This window comes from Fukomys damarensis, unplaced genomic scaffold, assembly GCF_012274545.1.
Source record: "Fukomys damarensis isolate Sample0158 unplaced genomic scaffold, DMR_v1.0_HiC HiC_scaffold_28, whole genome shotgun sequence".
NCBI classification, from domain to species: domain Eukaryota; kingdom Metazoa; phylum Chordata; class Mammalia; order Rodentia; family Bathyergidae; genus Fukomys; species Fukomys damarensis.
Genome location: NW_022900940.1, coordinates 18,104,920 through 18,121,418, shown reverse-complemented (window position 1 = coordinate 18,121,418; position 16,499 = coordinate 18,104,920). Strand labels below are relative to the sequence as shown.

Sequence of the window (16,499 nt, the reverse complement as noted above, 5' to 3'; positions counted from 1 at the left end):
TTGAGACAGAGTTGAGACTGACCTGGAAACTCACTATGTAGCCTAGGCTGGTCTCGAACTCATAGTGATGATCCTCCTGCCTCAGTCTCCCGAGTGCTGGGATTACAGGCATGCGCCACCATTCCCGGCTGTAAATTTCTTTTTGAATCAAATGTGTTTCTTGTATGCAGGATATTGGATGTTGGATCTTGCTTCTTGATCCATTCTGCCAGTCTGGTTTTTTTGACTGGTGAATTGAAACCATTTACATTGATGGTTATAACTGATACCTATTGATTTATTTTTGTCATGTTATTTTCCTGTTGTTGGTTCCCCTTTTTCTGCCCTCTGTTTACTTGCCTTGCCTGGTGAATTCATTGGGGTTGATGGTCCTTGTTATCTCTTTCTAGAATGTCCTTCAGAACATTTTTAAAAATTTTAATTTTATCAGTACAATTTAGATATACATAATGATCACATTAATCCTAGGGAATTTGTACCTGTTCATGATATATCTTGATTCCTCTTTGTTTTTCCATTCCCTTCCTCTCCTTTCAACCCTTCTTCCCCTCCTTATTTACAAAAGCCCTGTTTCCATTTTTTCCTTTTTCTTCCTTTCCCCTCCCTCCATTCCCCTTTCCTCTTGAACAGTTTTCTCTTATTTCACATAATTATACATTTTGCTCCCTACTTACACTTTTAGTTTCTTACCCTGGAGAGACGATGCAATATTTACACGTATGTCTAATTTATTTCACTTGAGTATAGCTTCAAAGTGCATACTTTCAGGGATCATTTCTATAGTTAGTTCCTTCAGAACATTTCAGAGTGCTGGTTTGGTAGTCATGAATTTCTTCAGATGTTCTTCATCATGGAAGTATCTTATTTCTCTGTCAGTTTTGAAAGATAGTTTTGCAGGGTACATCAATCTGGGCTGGAGGTTGTTTTCTTTTGGGGCTTGAAATACTTTAAACTCTCCGTGACTCGAGGGTTTGTGTTGAGAAGTCTTCTGTGATTCTGATGGGCTTCCCTTTATAAATGATTTGTGTCTGTTCTCTAACAGCTTTTAATATTCTGCACTTGTGTTGAAATTCTAGAATTCTGGCTATTTTATGCAGTGATGTAAATTTGTTGTGATCATGTCTAATTGCAGTTCTGTATGCCTCACTTACGTGTATGTCAGATTTTTTCCCCTGCTTGGGAAGTTTTCTGCCATTACCTTCTGTGAACAGGATTTTTTTATCTCATTTGCACTATCTCCTGCTTTTTCATTGACATCGATCAATCTTATGTTCTTCTTTGCATCATCTAGCAACTGTTGGATTGATTTTTCATGATCCCTTGCTATTTTTAGGAAATATTTCTTTTCTTGGTCACTGACCACAATCCTGTCTTCTACATTTGACATTTCGTCCTCACTTTGGCTGGCTCATTCTGCTGTGTATACTTTCAATGGAGTTTTTCATCTCCTGGATATTTTTCAGTCTGTTTCATGGATTCCATTTCTTTCCTATGTTGGGTGTACATGTTTTCCATCATTTTCCTAAGCTCCTCTATTTTTTAAGAAATCTGTATCTGCTCTAGAGTCACTAACCATGTCCTTCATTATGATCACCATCTCTGTAGGTATCTAAGAAATTATTTTTTATTTGTTTTTTTCTAGAGCCTCATTCATCCTCTTTGTTACTAAAATTGTTGTTGCTTCAGATAGTCCAAATGGGTGCCTTTGAATTGTTCCACCTCATTCCCCCCTGAGTTTACCTTTGATGAGCTGCAAGGCTGGAGCTGCCTCTTGCTTCTATATCTTCTGGTTTTCTTTTTTATTTTCTTTTTAAAATTTAACTCCTGTTTGATGCACTTAAATTGCTTATGGCAGGTAGCTTTATTACTGTCATTACAAAATTTTAAGAAATAACTACTTCTCAAGGGTGTCTTCCAATTATACATGGCTTTTGGGTTTTGAGACTTGCAGGATCCTACCTCTTCATTTTATTGGGGAATGAGAAGTTGTCTATTTGTCCTAGCCCCTGGTTCTTTGGCACTTTGGCACTGGCCTGTAGATTGTTTATGACCTTTGGGAAATCTTAGTCTTGGCATGCCAAGAAGAACAACTGATTAGAACAATTATGTCACCTTGGCTAAAGTAGTATAGTCTGTAATAACAATAGCATCAAACAGCCTAGAAAATGACAAAGTGGTAGCTACTAATTTACCACTTTTAGCTATATTAAGTAGATTTGTGGTTATATAACAAAATCTAAAGCAAACCAGAAAATTTTATACCGTAAATGTGCCCTCTGTGTGGTGATTTTAACCTCAGGAAGAAAATTTTAAAGGACTTAGGGTGGAAAAAGAAATAGAAGAAGAGAGTAGAAGCAAGGCTGGAGGACAAAGATTATGCAAGCTTTGTGGAACTGGTGTAGAAGATAGGAGGGAAAGAAGTAAAAATGAACAGAACAGAGCAACAACAAAAAAACTAGAAACAATGTTTATACTCATAAAATAAGAGCCAGCAATGAAGAAAAGAAGAAAAGGAAAAAAAATGTTCACTTCAGGGTATGTCTCTGGTAGTCAGAAGTAGATTAGAGTGCGCAGACATATTAGATCCATGTTGATTAATCCCAGCAAGCCAGCAAGCTTTATGGCAGCATAGTGAATAATTCCAGCAATCCTATGCCTTTTGTTTCACTGACATTTAGGCTATTTTCTGGCTGTGAGGCTGGAACCCAGTTTGTTCATCTTGCAACACTTCTTATTCCTGTGGCTTAAACTTGGCTCCCTGCTGGCTAGACCTACTGACCATTTCAACAGGTTCCACCTCACCCTAACACTGTGAGCCACTAAATGGAGCCAGCAAATGGCTCTCTGAGTTCCAAGCTTAGTTGGCTCCTTTCCAAGATGATGACCGATCTCCCTCTCCTGGGGAACGTCGGAAGAGATATAACTCACCAGCCACTGTAGTGTGCTGTATCCACTGATACATTTCTAGCTAGAAGCCTCTAGGGTCACTAGTATTTACTGTACATCTACAGGCTCAAGTGACCCTTCCCAGACAGTAGTCCAGGGCTCAGGGAGAAAGTGCTGCTTGTCACCGCCTTCTGCATTGAAGTCTCTTTCTTCCCTCTCTCTGTGGGCTTCAGTTCTTGTTTCAGATCCTTGCTGGGTCCTGGGGACCCACTTCCCTCCTCCTCTTCACGGTACTATATTCCACCATCTGGACACCAAGTCTCAGAGAGGCTGTTTCACTGCTGTTCACCACCCCACCATCTTCCCTAAATTCCTTGTGTTCCTTTATTTTGTCTGAGACTTTAAATTTTTCTTTCCTCCCTGTGGATAAGTTGACAATGCACAGGGATAATTATTAGATGATATTCTTACTCCAAAGATTCTTAAAAGATAAAACATATTACAAGGACTCAGCAAGGTGTCCATTACACATAGGTATTCTAAGTAAATGGTAGCTGATATTATTTCTGCCCCATTGCCCTTTAGGAAGGTATCACTTTGGACTTATTTCAGGGCTATAGCTGGAATGCTGATGGCTTATTGTTCCTCTGTTAGCTCCAGCTCCCAAGTGCATATCTGGGCTGGCTTCCCTTTCCATGGCTGGCTGGCTGGCTATTGTACTGGCACAATTTCCAAAGGCTGATGAATGGCCTTGGAACAGAACAAAAATGGAATTCATGGAATCAAAATTGCACCTCTCTTCTTATAAGGACAGTCTATTCACTAGCTGAAGACAGGTATCCCTGGCCCCAGCCTGCAAATTTCTGCTTAGTTCCTTGTCTTTTTCATCAAATATGTAAAGTAATGGAGGAAAGCATTTTAGAGCTTGCAGCACTGGTGCTAGGGGAGCCCTGGGAAGTGGATGAGCTGATAAGACTGTAGTCATCTCAAGCCAGGAAAATAGTTGTGAATTAATGTCTTCCTAAGTCTGTAGGGATATGTTGTTAGGCTCCACCAGGGATCCCTAGTAGCTCCCCTTCTGTAACAGGATAAAATTGAGAGTCTCCATGTTGGGGAATCAGTGCCCTCAGTCCACCCTCCAACCTCTTCTCACCACACATTTCCAAATGCCATGTATATGAAAGCTTTTGTGGTTATGTGGTCATGTTTTCCCCTTCTTGTATGATCTTTCCTGCTGTCTCCTGCTTGAGACAGAGACAATGCTGCGTTAAGCCTGCTGAATTGTTCTCTTTTCCAGTGTTTTCACCTGCCTTCACTCCCAGCCCAGGTTGAATGGTTCCTTCTCTAGATTACTTAGTACATTTTTATGCATTGTGGTTAAAGTCTGTCCTCTTGTAGGTCTAAGACTTTATTATTATTATTATTATTATTATTATCAGAAGGCCTGGTATATGGTAGCTCCTCAATAAATGATTGCATAATTATAGAATATTTTATCTGTTATCTTAGGTAATTGCACAGCTAATGTGTAGTAGCTCAGAACTCAGCAACTGAAAAACAAGATTTGCTATAACAGGATTTTTTAAAAAGTTCAATTAAAATGATTATAGAAATAGTTGAAAATAAAATGGTAAGTAAAGGCAATATATAATGTGGCTATGTTTAATCTATTATTGGTATAATTTTCTTTGTTTACCCTTTGGGTAAATATCTATTTCTATTAGATATTAATAATCTCATTTATTCTCTGATTAGAGCAAGTTACGCAGATGGAAAGCTGAAAGCGCCTCCTAAACCATGTGCAGGCAATCAGGGGACCCAGATCACGGTAAGAACGGTACATGGGAATGTAAATTGGTGGGAAGGAGCTTTGCATAAATATTAAAATAAAATTGGCCATGAGCTGTTTAGGTAATAATGAAATGAATTTTTATTAATTAAATCTTCCAAGGGCCTGGGAGATTATTGGGATGGCAGAAATCAGTGCCAGAGTAGTTGGCATTGAAAGAACATTAAGGTTGACTCCTGAAGACATGATTTGGAGTCTGAGTCTGGTCAGTCAATGGTTATGTGTCTGGAAGCAAGTCACTTACTATCCCTGACTGTGCATTTTCTCATCTATCAAATAGATCAAAGAATCCCTGCCTCGAGCTTTATTTTGTGGATCATATGAGAGTTTCAGTGGTTGGGAAGAAGTCCAACGTGCTGCCTCATTTCTATAGAGTTTCATCCCTCTGTTCTGTGATCCTATGTACCCTGCTGTCATGTTATGCCTCTGCCCTTCCACTATTAGTCTAAGCTTAAAGCACACCTTCTTGAAGGCCAATGTACCTTTCCAATTCTTGGGTATGTTGAAGCAGGTAGGAGGCAGAAATAAACTTGTGTTTTGCAATGCATGCTAAGAGGGGGCCTGACCAGGGTGCCCAAGATCTCAGAAATTTTATGATTTTCCTCAGTTTGAAAAATATCTTTGAATGTCACGTGATATCCTAATTGTTTACAAATTCATATGCCTGTCTCATTAAATTATATGTCTTCTGAACAAGACTGTGCTTTAAAATTTGTCTTCACAGGCAGTGTGGTGCCCCTCCCCACTCCCACCCTTCAGATGATTACTCTTGCCTTTTTGAAGAAGGGAGAAGTCTCCCTGGAATGGCTAAGATCCAGTGGGATGTAGGGCCTTTATTTGCTTATGCAGCATTGATAGCAAGCTTTCAGCCCTGTCCCTCTCTGACACAGGCCTGCAAACTGCTATAGGCAGCACTCACCAGCCACTACTGGGGTTTTAGTCCAGGAGGGCGCCCTCCTGCATAGTGATGCCTTTGCGCTGCAGCACAGGCCCTGTTAAAGACTCACTTTGGTGTGCCTATAAAAAATAATAATAAAATAAAATTTGTCTTCATATTTTCAGCAAAGGCAAAGAGCCTGACATAGAGATAATCCCTAGTACATGTTTTAGAAGTTAGTGAATCAGTGTGGGAGGCAGGAAAAATATCCATTAATTCCTTTTTCAGTGTTCCCCTATGCTTTTCCCTTTTCCCTAGTCATTGCTTAGAAGTGTGCTATTGGTAAATATCTTTAAATTCACAACCTTAAGACCCAGATTTCGATGTACAACTTGAGCCTTTCTTTCTGTGTAGTTCTATGAATTTACAAGAAAATTAATCTTCTGTTCAGGTGGAAGACCTTTTTTATAACATAACCACAAGAAGGAAAGCTTTAAAAAATCCAAGTGAAGAGTATGGGAAAATTTTGGAAGTTGTTGGCAGGTACGGTTCAAAATCTGGTATTGGTTGTCTGATTTGTCATTAAAGGAATGTGCTCTGGTGCTTGTAAATTAAGAACAGTTGCTGAGCTAACGGGCAAACAGCAGAACTAGCCTACATATTGTTCTGATCTGGGTTTAGTCATCACTTCTCTGCTTTTTCTCATCTTCCCAGGAAGCAGCAGTTGGTGTCTGTGTCAGTGAAGGTTCTTGGGTGCAACCAAAACAAAATTACCTTAGCTTCTTGAGTTAAAATTTATTACAAGGCCCGGAGTTTCCAAACTGCTCCTTGGAGAGGACAAGAGCCAGGGTGGTTTCAGGGGTTTAACATTGTAACCCAGCTCCAGTTATTTTCATTCTTTTCCTGACCTTGCTTTCAAATCTGTTTTCTGGAAAGTGCATCTAATTCACTTAGCCTAAGGAGTGAAGTCTTCTTGATTGACAATTTTATCTAGCATCAGGTGGAATGGTACAGAAAGAATGCATAGCAGAAGAGAGGGGGGTCAAGGCAGGCGAGAACAACATATGTTCATGGTAGACTTAATCTGCTACTACGCATGACCCCAGCATGGGCTCTCTGAGCCCATATGTCCTTGAACTATAATAAAGATGTGTTAACTATTTTTCAGTATTTCTTTAAAAACCTAAAATGAATTAAATATTTGTCCATAATAAAATGGCACAGACATGCACATTAAGTTTTCTTTGTTTTTCCCTGGAAATGTATAAACCAGTGTCAGCTCCTAAAATCGAGATGTTGGTTATAAAATAGAGTGACTATTTAAATGTTTAAAAATGTATTACAGTAAAAGACATATTGTCATTCATCCATGGCAGTTGTCTTTTACTCTAATTTTTTAAAAAATTTAAACATTTACCATATATTTTAATCACCTCTTGTAGAGGAATTCTAAGTGGTTTTTTTGGTTATACGTGTGGCAAAGTAAAATATTAACTGTTATTTCATAAATGAACATACTCTTTTAGTTATTGGAAACCACAGAAGAAAGAGTGATGAATAACAACCAACCAAGAAAAGACTATAAGATATTGGAAGAAGACTTAGAGGCAAAGAAGAGTCTTGTGTTGAGGTCTCAGAAAAAATAAAAATGTGCAGGGTTGTTAAAGCAAGCTTTGCAAGATATCCTAGAAGCAACCCAGGCCTTTTGGGATACTATGAAAATAAAACGATAAGTGAAGAGACTGCTGAGATAGATATCTTGAGTCTAGTCAACAACCTGTGTGTGTGTGTGTGTGTGTGTGTGTACGCACACACACATATATATCTTTGCTTAAATTGCTTAGTTTACCAATTCAGTTAACTACAAGGGGGCTCTGACATGTCTTGTGCATTTTGTTAGTCTTTGCTTATCTTTCATTTTGTTTTTCTTTCCAGGTATTCAATACACAACTCAGGTGTTAGTTTCTCAGTTAAGAAAGTAAGTTCTGATTATTGAGGGATGGAAAAGAAACAAGATTTTTAATAATTTGTCACAACTGTGAGACATAGTCATTGTGTCTTCTTTTATCAGCAAGGTGAGACAGTTGCTGACATCAGAACACTATCCAGTGCCACGATTGTGGACAACATTCGCTCCATCTTTGGAAATGCTGTTAGCCGGTATGTTGATAACCTACATATAAAAAAATACTTTGCATTCATTGCCTTGATTTAACATCCAGCTGCATTATCTTGGAATCTGCCAGGATAACACTTGCTTTAAGAGTTTGTTTTAATCAAATATGCGGACTTCATGCTTCAAATGTGTTAATGGGTGCATGTTGTCTTTTAGATGTTATAGTTGTAAATAACCATGTTCTCTAGGTGTTTCTCTTCAAAATATTTATAATGTAAAATTCTGTCATTGTCAAAAGCTTTTGCTTTTCTTCTTATTTCCACTGTTATCACTTTAGGATTTCACTTACTCTATTTTACTAATTGTCTCCCATATTCCAGATTTTGTGCTAGAAGTCGAGGCTATAAAGACAAATTACTTCTGACCCTCAAAGACTAGACTTGGAAGTATCACCAAGTCTTCATTATCAAGGAAGGGCTAGTAGGGAAACTTACTAGTATATAGATTCCTTTTAGTACCCCCAAGAGTATCTGCATGTAAATACTACCATTTCCATCAAATATTCCCAGCTACACATCAGGACTTTAGAAAACCCAAAGTGCCAGTGTCATAATCTGAAGGGAAGAATACTGACTCTATTATATGCCATGCATGTACAAGGTACTGTGGATACACAAATGAATAGAAAATGCGATAGTACCAATTTTTACTTTGAAGAACAAATTATTCATTCTTGAGCCAAACCAAGTTCTCAATTAGGTCATAACTAATTTACTTGTGACTGCCCTCTCTTTTTCATTAAGTGTAAATAAATAAAATTTTTAAAGCTCTTTTTCCAAAGTAAGGGAATACCTGTATTCTACAGTGTAACACTGAAGAGCTTGACTAAATTTTTAAGATTCAAAACTAGGAAAATTCCTAGAGACTGTCAGAGATTAGAAATCTGTAGGAGCAGCATTTTCCAAAGAAAGTTACTAGGACACTGACCTCTTGAGACATTTTAAGGGCTCACTGGTTCATCGTATGTGTGAAACACTGCAAGCTGATATTCAGAGGTCACATTAGTGTAGGTAAAGCTCCCACCATCCATCCAGCAAGCCCTTAGTGAGTGCAGCTATAGGTTCTGTGCCACATGGAAGAGATACACTAGTAAGTAAAACGAATTATTCTTTCCCTCAGAGGAATCTGTAGTTGAAAAGACACATGAGATGATTCAATATTCATTAGCAAATTGTGCTTACTTCTTCAAAGGAAGACTACTGGGCATGATGGGTGAATCTCTGGAGCAGTGGTGGCAAACCTATGGCACGTGTGCCACAGTGGGCTGTTCGTATCATTGACAGCTCTAAATGGTTCACCATCACTGCTGTAAAGTAAGAGAGGGATAGCCATAGAAGACTCTGTGAAGAAATAATTCTTGAGATATAAATGATAAATAGGAACTAACTAGCTGACATCATCTTAGAAGTAGAGCTCTCCAGGGTTACGGACCAGCTCTTGGGAAGCCCTTCAGTCAGAAATAAGTGTAGTTTGTCCATTTCTTCACTTAAACTTTCTCTCAATAAACATTCTGGGCAACTCCATACTGGAACTTCCTTTTAGTGCTATTCATTATAGTAAGGTAATTCAGTAGAGAGGAGTTTTTCTCGAAAATCTTAGTTACTAAGATATATAAAACTTTCAGCAAAATAAGGTCCCAGGGCTTAGACTCATCATATTCCAGCCGTGATAGTAGTGCCTGGCACAAAGGCATAAGTACTTTAAGGCACTGACTGGTTGGTAAGTGGGTGGGTGGGTGGGTAGATGGACAGTAAAGCTCATTGAATCAAGTCTCTGAGGTCTTCATGTGGCAAAGTTTAAGGGAAGAAGCCTTGCATTTTCTGATTCTTTTATAACATTTGAGTTTTCCAGTATTCTCAAGTCTCATGATTTCTCTTTTTTAACTAGAGAACTAATAGAAGTCGGGTGTGAGGATAAAACTCTGGCTTTCAAAATGAATGGCTACATATCTAATGCAAACTACTCGGTGAAGAAGTGCATTTTCTTACTCTTCATCAACCGTAAGTGAAAAAGAACTAAAGTGGGAGTATATTATACATAGAGAATTTTATGGAAACCTGGAATTTCAGCCAAAGTTTAGTTTGATTAGCAAGAATTTCTAATTTTTGTCCTATGGTGGCATCTCAGGCCTCTATGAGTCAGTATACCTTTCTTACCTGCTAAAATTAAGATGTTTAAGAAGCAAATCCTATAGCTGGGGATTTAGCTTGGTGGCACTGCATCTGCCTCGTAAGCACAAGGTCTTGAGTTCAATCCCCGATACCCACCAAAAAAAAGAAGAAGAAGCACTTCCTAAGCAGAGCTTTCCTCTGCTCTTAGATTAAAGGCTAACATTTGATACTGCACATCAAAACACAGAGAGAAGGGGCCAGGAATTTAGCTCAGTGGCTCTGCTGCCTACCTTACAAGCGCAAGGACCGGAGTTCAATCCCTAGTACCCCCCCCCACAAAAAAAACATAAGAGGCATACCTTGGATAAAGTTACTGTCACTAAAGAAATTGAAAGCTAAGATCCTTAAATTTTTTTTTTTTTTTTGCGCTCTAGAGAATAAATTCAGGGCTTACACTGAAGTACATCCCCCCCCTTATTTATTTTTTCAGACTTGTCTTTAATTTGAAACCTATTATTACATATTTACAGAAATACATACACAACAGCACCCAATCTTTTTCTCTATCTTGAGTTGGTTTCCCTGCAATATTTCCTGTGAGTGTAAAATTGTTGTGCCTACTCATAGAGACTAATGATTACAATGATTACTGACAAATAATAATACAATGATTACTGACAAATTTCTCTGTGGTTCACCGATTCCTCAAAGAAAATGGATTTCTTTTTCATTAAGTTTATTGGTACATTTTAGGTATACAATACAGTTACACTCATTATTGGGATCGTGTACCTTTACATGATATATCTTTGTTCTTATTTTTCCCCCTGCTCTTCCTTCACCCCCTCTACCCTTCCCTATTTATAAAGACTTTGTTTCCATTTTTTTCCCAGCCTTTTTTTATATTTTTATTTTGACACAGGGTCTTGGTAAATCATTAAGTTGCCTAGGCTGAGCTCAAACTTGCCATTCTTCTGCTTCAGCTTCCCAGAGTGCTGGGATTAGGCAGCACCCCCATACCTGGGTACGATTTTTCCTTATTGATAATGAAATTTATTATTTCAAGAGCAGTTTCAGGGAGGTAATTAACTAATGAGTTTAGATTTTTCCCATTTTTGCTTCTTGTCCTTATCTCTGTATTGACATACTTTTTATATGATTCTTACTAAGTACATACTATTTTGCATTCTGCTTTAGAACTTAATTATATATTGCGGAGTTTTGATAATGAGAGAAACAACAAATAATTCTACCCGAATCTGGCTTAATTTTCCATTTTTCCGTACAAAAATAAGATGCACCTTTCCATGTCTTCAGTTTTCATTGTTTTTTGTCTCATGGGATATTTACCTTTATTGTTTTAAAGCATTTTATAACTTTATAGTTTTTATTTGTTTAGTACAAGAAATAATATATTCCTCCTTCCCATTTTAGCACTTAACCAGCTATAAATATCTAGTAATGCATATTTTATAGCAGTTACTCAAAACAATACAGGAAGACTGAGGAGAAAAACAGTCATTTTATAGATAGATATTGTAAAGTCAATTGTATTAGTAGGGTTTTTTTGCTACTGTAGTAGAAGGGCTTCAGCCTCATATATGTATAGTAAAATTTGTTACATAGAAGGCTCAGAAAATGTTTTTATTAGTTCTTCTCAACCATAAAGACTGACAGCTTTGCAACACAGTCTGGCTCTGAAGTAGACAAACAAAAATCAGTGTAAGTGCCATCTGACTGTCCTGTGACTGTGTTTCTACTGGGGCTGCTTACCACAGTACTTCAGCTTATCTGTTCACAGTGTCAACTTCCCAGTCATAAAGAGAGGCTGGATTTTTTATGCATACCTGTCCTTACTTATCTGTACACCCTGCAGGCTCACCTAGATCACAGAGTACTCCTTCAGCCTGTCTCAAGTTCAGACATCTCAGCAGACGGGCTCCAGCTGTCCTTTTGTCAGTTTCCCACACGTGCTCCAGGCCTGTGTAGTCAGGACATGTGTTACTGAGAACAAGGACATTATTGAAGAGGCAGAGGATGTGGTGAGCACTCAAATAATAGTCTCTCCATCAATAAGATCACAGCTACTCTCATCATTGAAAATACAAAGATGTGATTACAATTACACAAGACGACAGATCATCAGCCAGTCATCTAAAATCTTTCTGGCGCTAAAGGAGAACTGTTTTCTGAAAACAGATCTTCCTCTGCTTTTTGTTTGTTTTTTTGAGACAGGGTCTTACTGTGTAGTTGTGACTGACCTGGAACAGCTCACTATGTAGCCCAGGCTGGTCTCGAACTCACAGCAAACCTCCTGCTTCAACTTCCCGAGTGCTGGGATTGCCGGTATGTGCCACCATGTCCAGCTGATCTTCCTCTACTTTTAGTCTTACTTCTCCTAGTCTTTATGGTTTGCTACCCCATTCAGACCTGAGTCATTTCCTAAATTACCTTAAACATACATTTAGCCATTTATATATTACCTGAAATTCTGGAAAACTCTCTCCTCTCTTTCATTGCCTAGCATGGATACCCTATTGTTGGAACTCCTGGGCAGAGTTAGCTGCTCACTCATTCCACCATTTAGCACACACTTCTCTGTAATAGTGGTGACCACTTGGGTTTGAAAATATTTACCAGCATAGTGTTTCCCAGCACTTGGCACATGTGAGAAGTAGCTGGCATGTTTTTATAGAATGAAAAATATGAGAATGCACTGTGGACTGACTGGGGGGAGGGTGCAGAGGCAGAATTTCTTACCCTTTCCTCTTTTCTGCTACCTGATGAGGAGAAATTTCCAGGGCTGTCGTGAGATGCTTGGAAGTGATGATGCATAAAGAGGGCCTTTGTTCCTGGGCATCTGTTGTATCACTCTGGATCACTCTTACTGTGGTGATTTATGGCTTCATATGGCTCTGCACTTGTGGTCTCATCCCTAAGAACAATTTTTATCTAATTTTTTTTTTCTCATTTTTTAGATCGTCTGGTAGAATCAACTTCAATGAGAAAAGCCATAGAAACAGTGTATGCAGCATATTTGCCCAAAAACACACACCCGTTCCTATACCTCAGGTAATAGAACATCAAACTCCTTACCCAAGACCTAAAAGAACAGAAGTTCTATCAGGCTGTCCTCTGTGAAAGAGGAGGGAGGGCTTGCTCATAGCTAAGAACCAAAATTAGTGAATCTCGTATACTATTGGCAAAAAGATATTCTGTCCCTTCTCACAGGTAAATAGCATAATTTTTCTTCCATGAATGAGTCTTTTGATTTATGGAGATTATTTGTGTAGCATAACTATTTTTGATTGCCCAGTGGTTCACTTAAATAACTTAGCAATCATAAATTTAGCACTTAACAGAGAAGGGTTAAAATAACATAGTTAAAAGTAGTTTTTACTTTAGATGTGTTAACTCCCATGTGTATTCCTTTGCTTGATTGAGTTATCACGTTGTTCCATCTCTATTATCAGGGTCTAAATGGAGGATAGAAACCATATTACAATTTGAAGAAAAAATTAAATAAAAAAACTACAAATGGGGTTAGAGTAAAAGGAGATTGAATGAGAAGAAGTGAAGTGACAGGGTGTGCAGGTGTCAGGAGCACCCATTACTACTATGGCTGAGGTAAAGCCCCCTTGCCACATTCTCCCTCAGCCCCTTCTGGGCTGAGATGAAGCTTGTTGAAGAGGGTATAGCTGTGGCTCACTCCATGGAGGAGAGGTCAATAAGGTTCTCCCCAGTCACTACTTTAAGGGGTTGCTGGGAATACTGCCCATAAGAAGGGACCATGTGGACCCAAACCTGGCACAAAACCCACTTCCTCTTCCAGTGTTCTTCTACCACTCTACTGACAATACCTCACATCAGAAAGCTCCATTATTAGAATAAGCAATAAAGAATGGACTTGGGAGAAGGGCAATAAATTAATAGCTGGCACAGCCTCTGAACTGACTCTTGAATTACATTTTAATGGTAGAAAGTTCACTTCCATTTATTCTCATTTTGATCCTTATAATACTAAAAAGAGAATAGGGAGCAGATTGATGGTTACTTTATTTTTATAGATGAGAAAACATCCAAGGAAGGTAAGTGAGTTGCTGGCGGTCACATACTAAGAACCTAGTTTTAGAATGCTAATGACAGTATCATAAAATAAATTTGTCAGATACATGCAAATCGCTTTTCCTTAATTTAACCCCCACTGTAAACCTGTAAGATAGCTAGTGCTGTTATGCTCACTTTATAAATGAAAAAATAAGCAAAGAAAGATAATGTAACTTATCCAAAACCACACAGTTTTTAAGTGGCAGAGCCAGCATTTGAACAGCCACTCAGACTTGACCATGAGGTTTTGACCACTGTCATTTGGCCTCCCCGATCATCTGAACACATGTACCGTGTGTGGGTTTTCCCCCGATTCTGCTCATTCTGAGGTAATTGTGCTCTTTTTTTCCTGCCAGTTTAGAAATCAGCCCCCAGAATGTGGATGTCAATGTGCACCCCACAAAACATGAAGTTCACTTTCTTCATGAGGAGAGCATCCTAGAGCGGGTGCAGCAACACATTGAGAGCAAGCTCCTGGGTGCCAACTCATCCAGGGTGTACTTCACTCAGGTAGGGCGCTTCTCCAGCTAGCTGTGTCATAGCTTTGCCACTTTGAAGAGTGTCGTGTCAGATGTGAGAGCCCAGGTTTTTGCCTTGAGCTTCAGAACTTTCTTTGTAAATATTATTTTGATAGTTTTCTTTCCACAACATTTACTTTGAACCTAACTGTGAAAATATTATCGTTCTTGGACCTGGAGTCATAAGGCCTGAATTTTCTTCTTCACTGCTTCCACCTGGGAACTTGGGCCATCTTCCTAGGAAAACAAACTATCTGAAAAGAGAATAGGCATCTTTAATGCTTTCATTTCCATTAGATATGGCTGGAGGAGAATGATCCACTTACACAGGGAAGAGTACAGGGTCCAGACCCCACTGGGCAGTAGAAAGTAGAAAGAGTAGGGGCTCCAGGGTCCGACAGATCTCATTGACCAGCTGTGTCACTATGCTTTCCTGGCCTCTGAGTCTGCCTTGGTAAATTTGATCACCCCCATATCTAAGGACAGCTACAAGTAGGTGGACAGTGGGTAGAAAGTATCTGTTTATCTAAGACAACCAAATATTTACATACAGTAAATATGAACTAAATGCAACAACTATACTCCACTAACAACAGAAAAAAATTCAGCAGTAATAACATTGAGTTATCTAACTGAAGATTAATAAAGCTTCATGGTATACTCGTAAGGATAGAGGGAGTAGGAAATGGGAATGAAGAAGTAAAATTTGAAAGATTAAGTAGTGGAAGATGAGAGAAGAGTGAGGTAACGGGTTGTATTAAGGAGTAAAAGAAAAATTAATAGAATTGAATAAAAGTAACAGGAAAAAATAAAGGCAGCAAAATAAAGAAAAGTTAAAATAAAAGGAAAAAATGAAGCAAAAGAAAATGATTGTCTTACCCTTTTTTTGCGTGTTGAGTAGTGAGGAAGGCTCACGAAATCACCACATGAGGTGGCTGCTGTGGATATGTGAAATGCAGCTGAAGAAGCAGATGGAGGAGTGAATGATAAGACCCTGTGCCTAGAGCAGAGTGTTGCAATAGGAGTAACTGTTCTGGGCCCATAATCCGGGGTGCTGGGGTCAGAACTATCCTCTGCTATGCTTTGATCCTAACCACTCCACTCTTATATTTGAACTATGAACTATATTCAAGAAAATAGGTTTATTATCCCCCTTTGATTCATTCTGTTAGTTAGCTTTCTGTCACTTGAGAGCAACAACTTAAAAAGAGGAAAGGTCTGTTTTGACTGATGGTTTCAGAGTTTGCAGTCTATAGTTACTTGGCTCCATTTCCATGTGGCACTGTAGAACTTCATGGCTGGGAACACAGGTAGAGCAAGGCTGGGAAGCAGAGAGAACACTCACTTTTATCATCCATCAGTAGATTAATCCATTGCTGAGATTAGAGCCCTCTTCATCCAGTCACTTTCCAAAGGCCTCACCTCTCAACACTGCTGCTTTGAGGACCAAGCCTTCAACACATGAGCATTTCAGATCCAAACCATAACCCTAGGCTACCCAGTAAAGAAGGCAGAAGGTGAAATTTCAGTTCCATGGTAGCGTTTTCAAAAAGTTTAATGGAGTTTCCTGGGTTAGGAAAACAAAGGGACTAATTTTTTTCCTCATGAAATTTCTTTCACACCCCTATGGAGTTTCAAAGTTATAGCCTAAGGGTGAGGAGTGGGAAAAAACCCTTGGCAAGGATTCCTGATGTGTGGTGCCCCATTCTTCCTATCACATCCTAGCAAGAAGTGCGTGGTGACTTGTTATGTCATTTTGGTGGTATGCTTCATCACTGGCTCATCTGGTGACACCCGGATTCCTTAAGTTGCCCATCAACATTTAGCTTAATGGTTTCACCAGACATTGATTATTACCATTACCTGAATCAGTTTTCCATAGATTGCAAACTGGTGATTTTCTTTTTTCTTTTCTTTTTTTTTTTTTTTTTTTTTTTTGACTATAATTCTTCTGTGTAGAACTTTTTCATTTGTT

The 16,499-nt window shown here is 38.7% G+C and overlaps 1 protein-coding gene and 1 pseudogene across 6 annotated transcripts in view; both read left to right on the top strand.

Annotated features, from left to right (window-relative positions):
* Mlh1 (mutL homolog 1) overlaps positions 1 to 16,499 on the top strand; it is an 80,884-nt gene that overhangs the window by 13,294 nt on the left and 51,091 nt on the right. For all 6 annotated transcript variants that reach the window (XR_781300.3, XM_010629689.3, XM_033756973.1 and 3 more), the window contains exons 5-11: positions 4,642 to 4,714; positions 6,064 to 6,155; positions 7,548 to 7,590; positions 7,684 to 7,772; positions 9,676 to 9,788; positions 12,878 to 12,971; positions 14,363 to 14,516. Coding sequence is in view for 5 of the 6 variants with exons in the window: in XM_010629689.3 (XP_010627991.1) it covers positions 4,642 to 4,714; positions 6,064 to 6,155; positions 7,548 to 7,590; positions 7,684 to 7,772; positions 9,676 to 9,788; positions 12,878 to 12,971; positions 14,363 to 14,516 (658 nt within the window). In the remaining variant the exon portion in view is untranslated. The remainder of the gene's footprint in view (positions 1 to 4,641; positions 4,715 to 6,063; positions 6,156 to 7,547; positions 7,591 to 7,683; positions 7,773 to 9,675; positions 9,789 to 12,877; positions 12,972 to 14,362; positions 14,517 to 16,499) is intronic.
* On the top strand, positions 753 to 912 carry LOC117283647 (annotated as a pseudogene).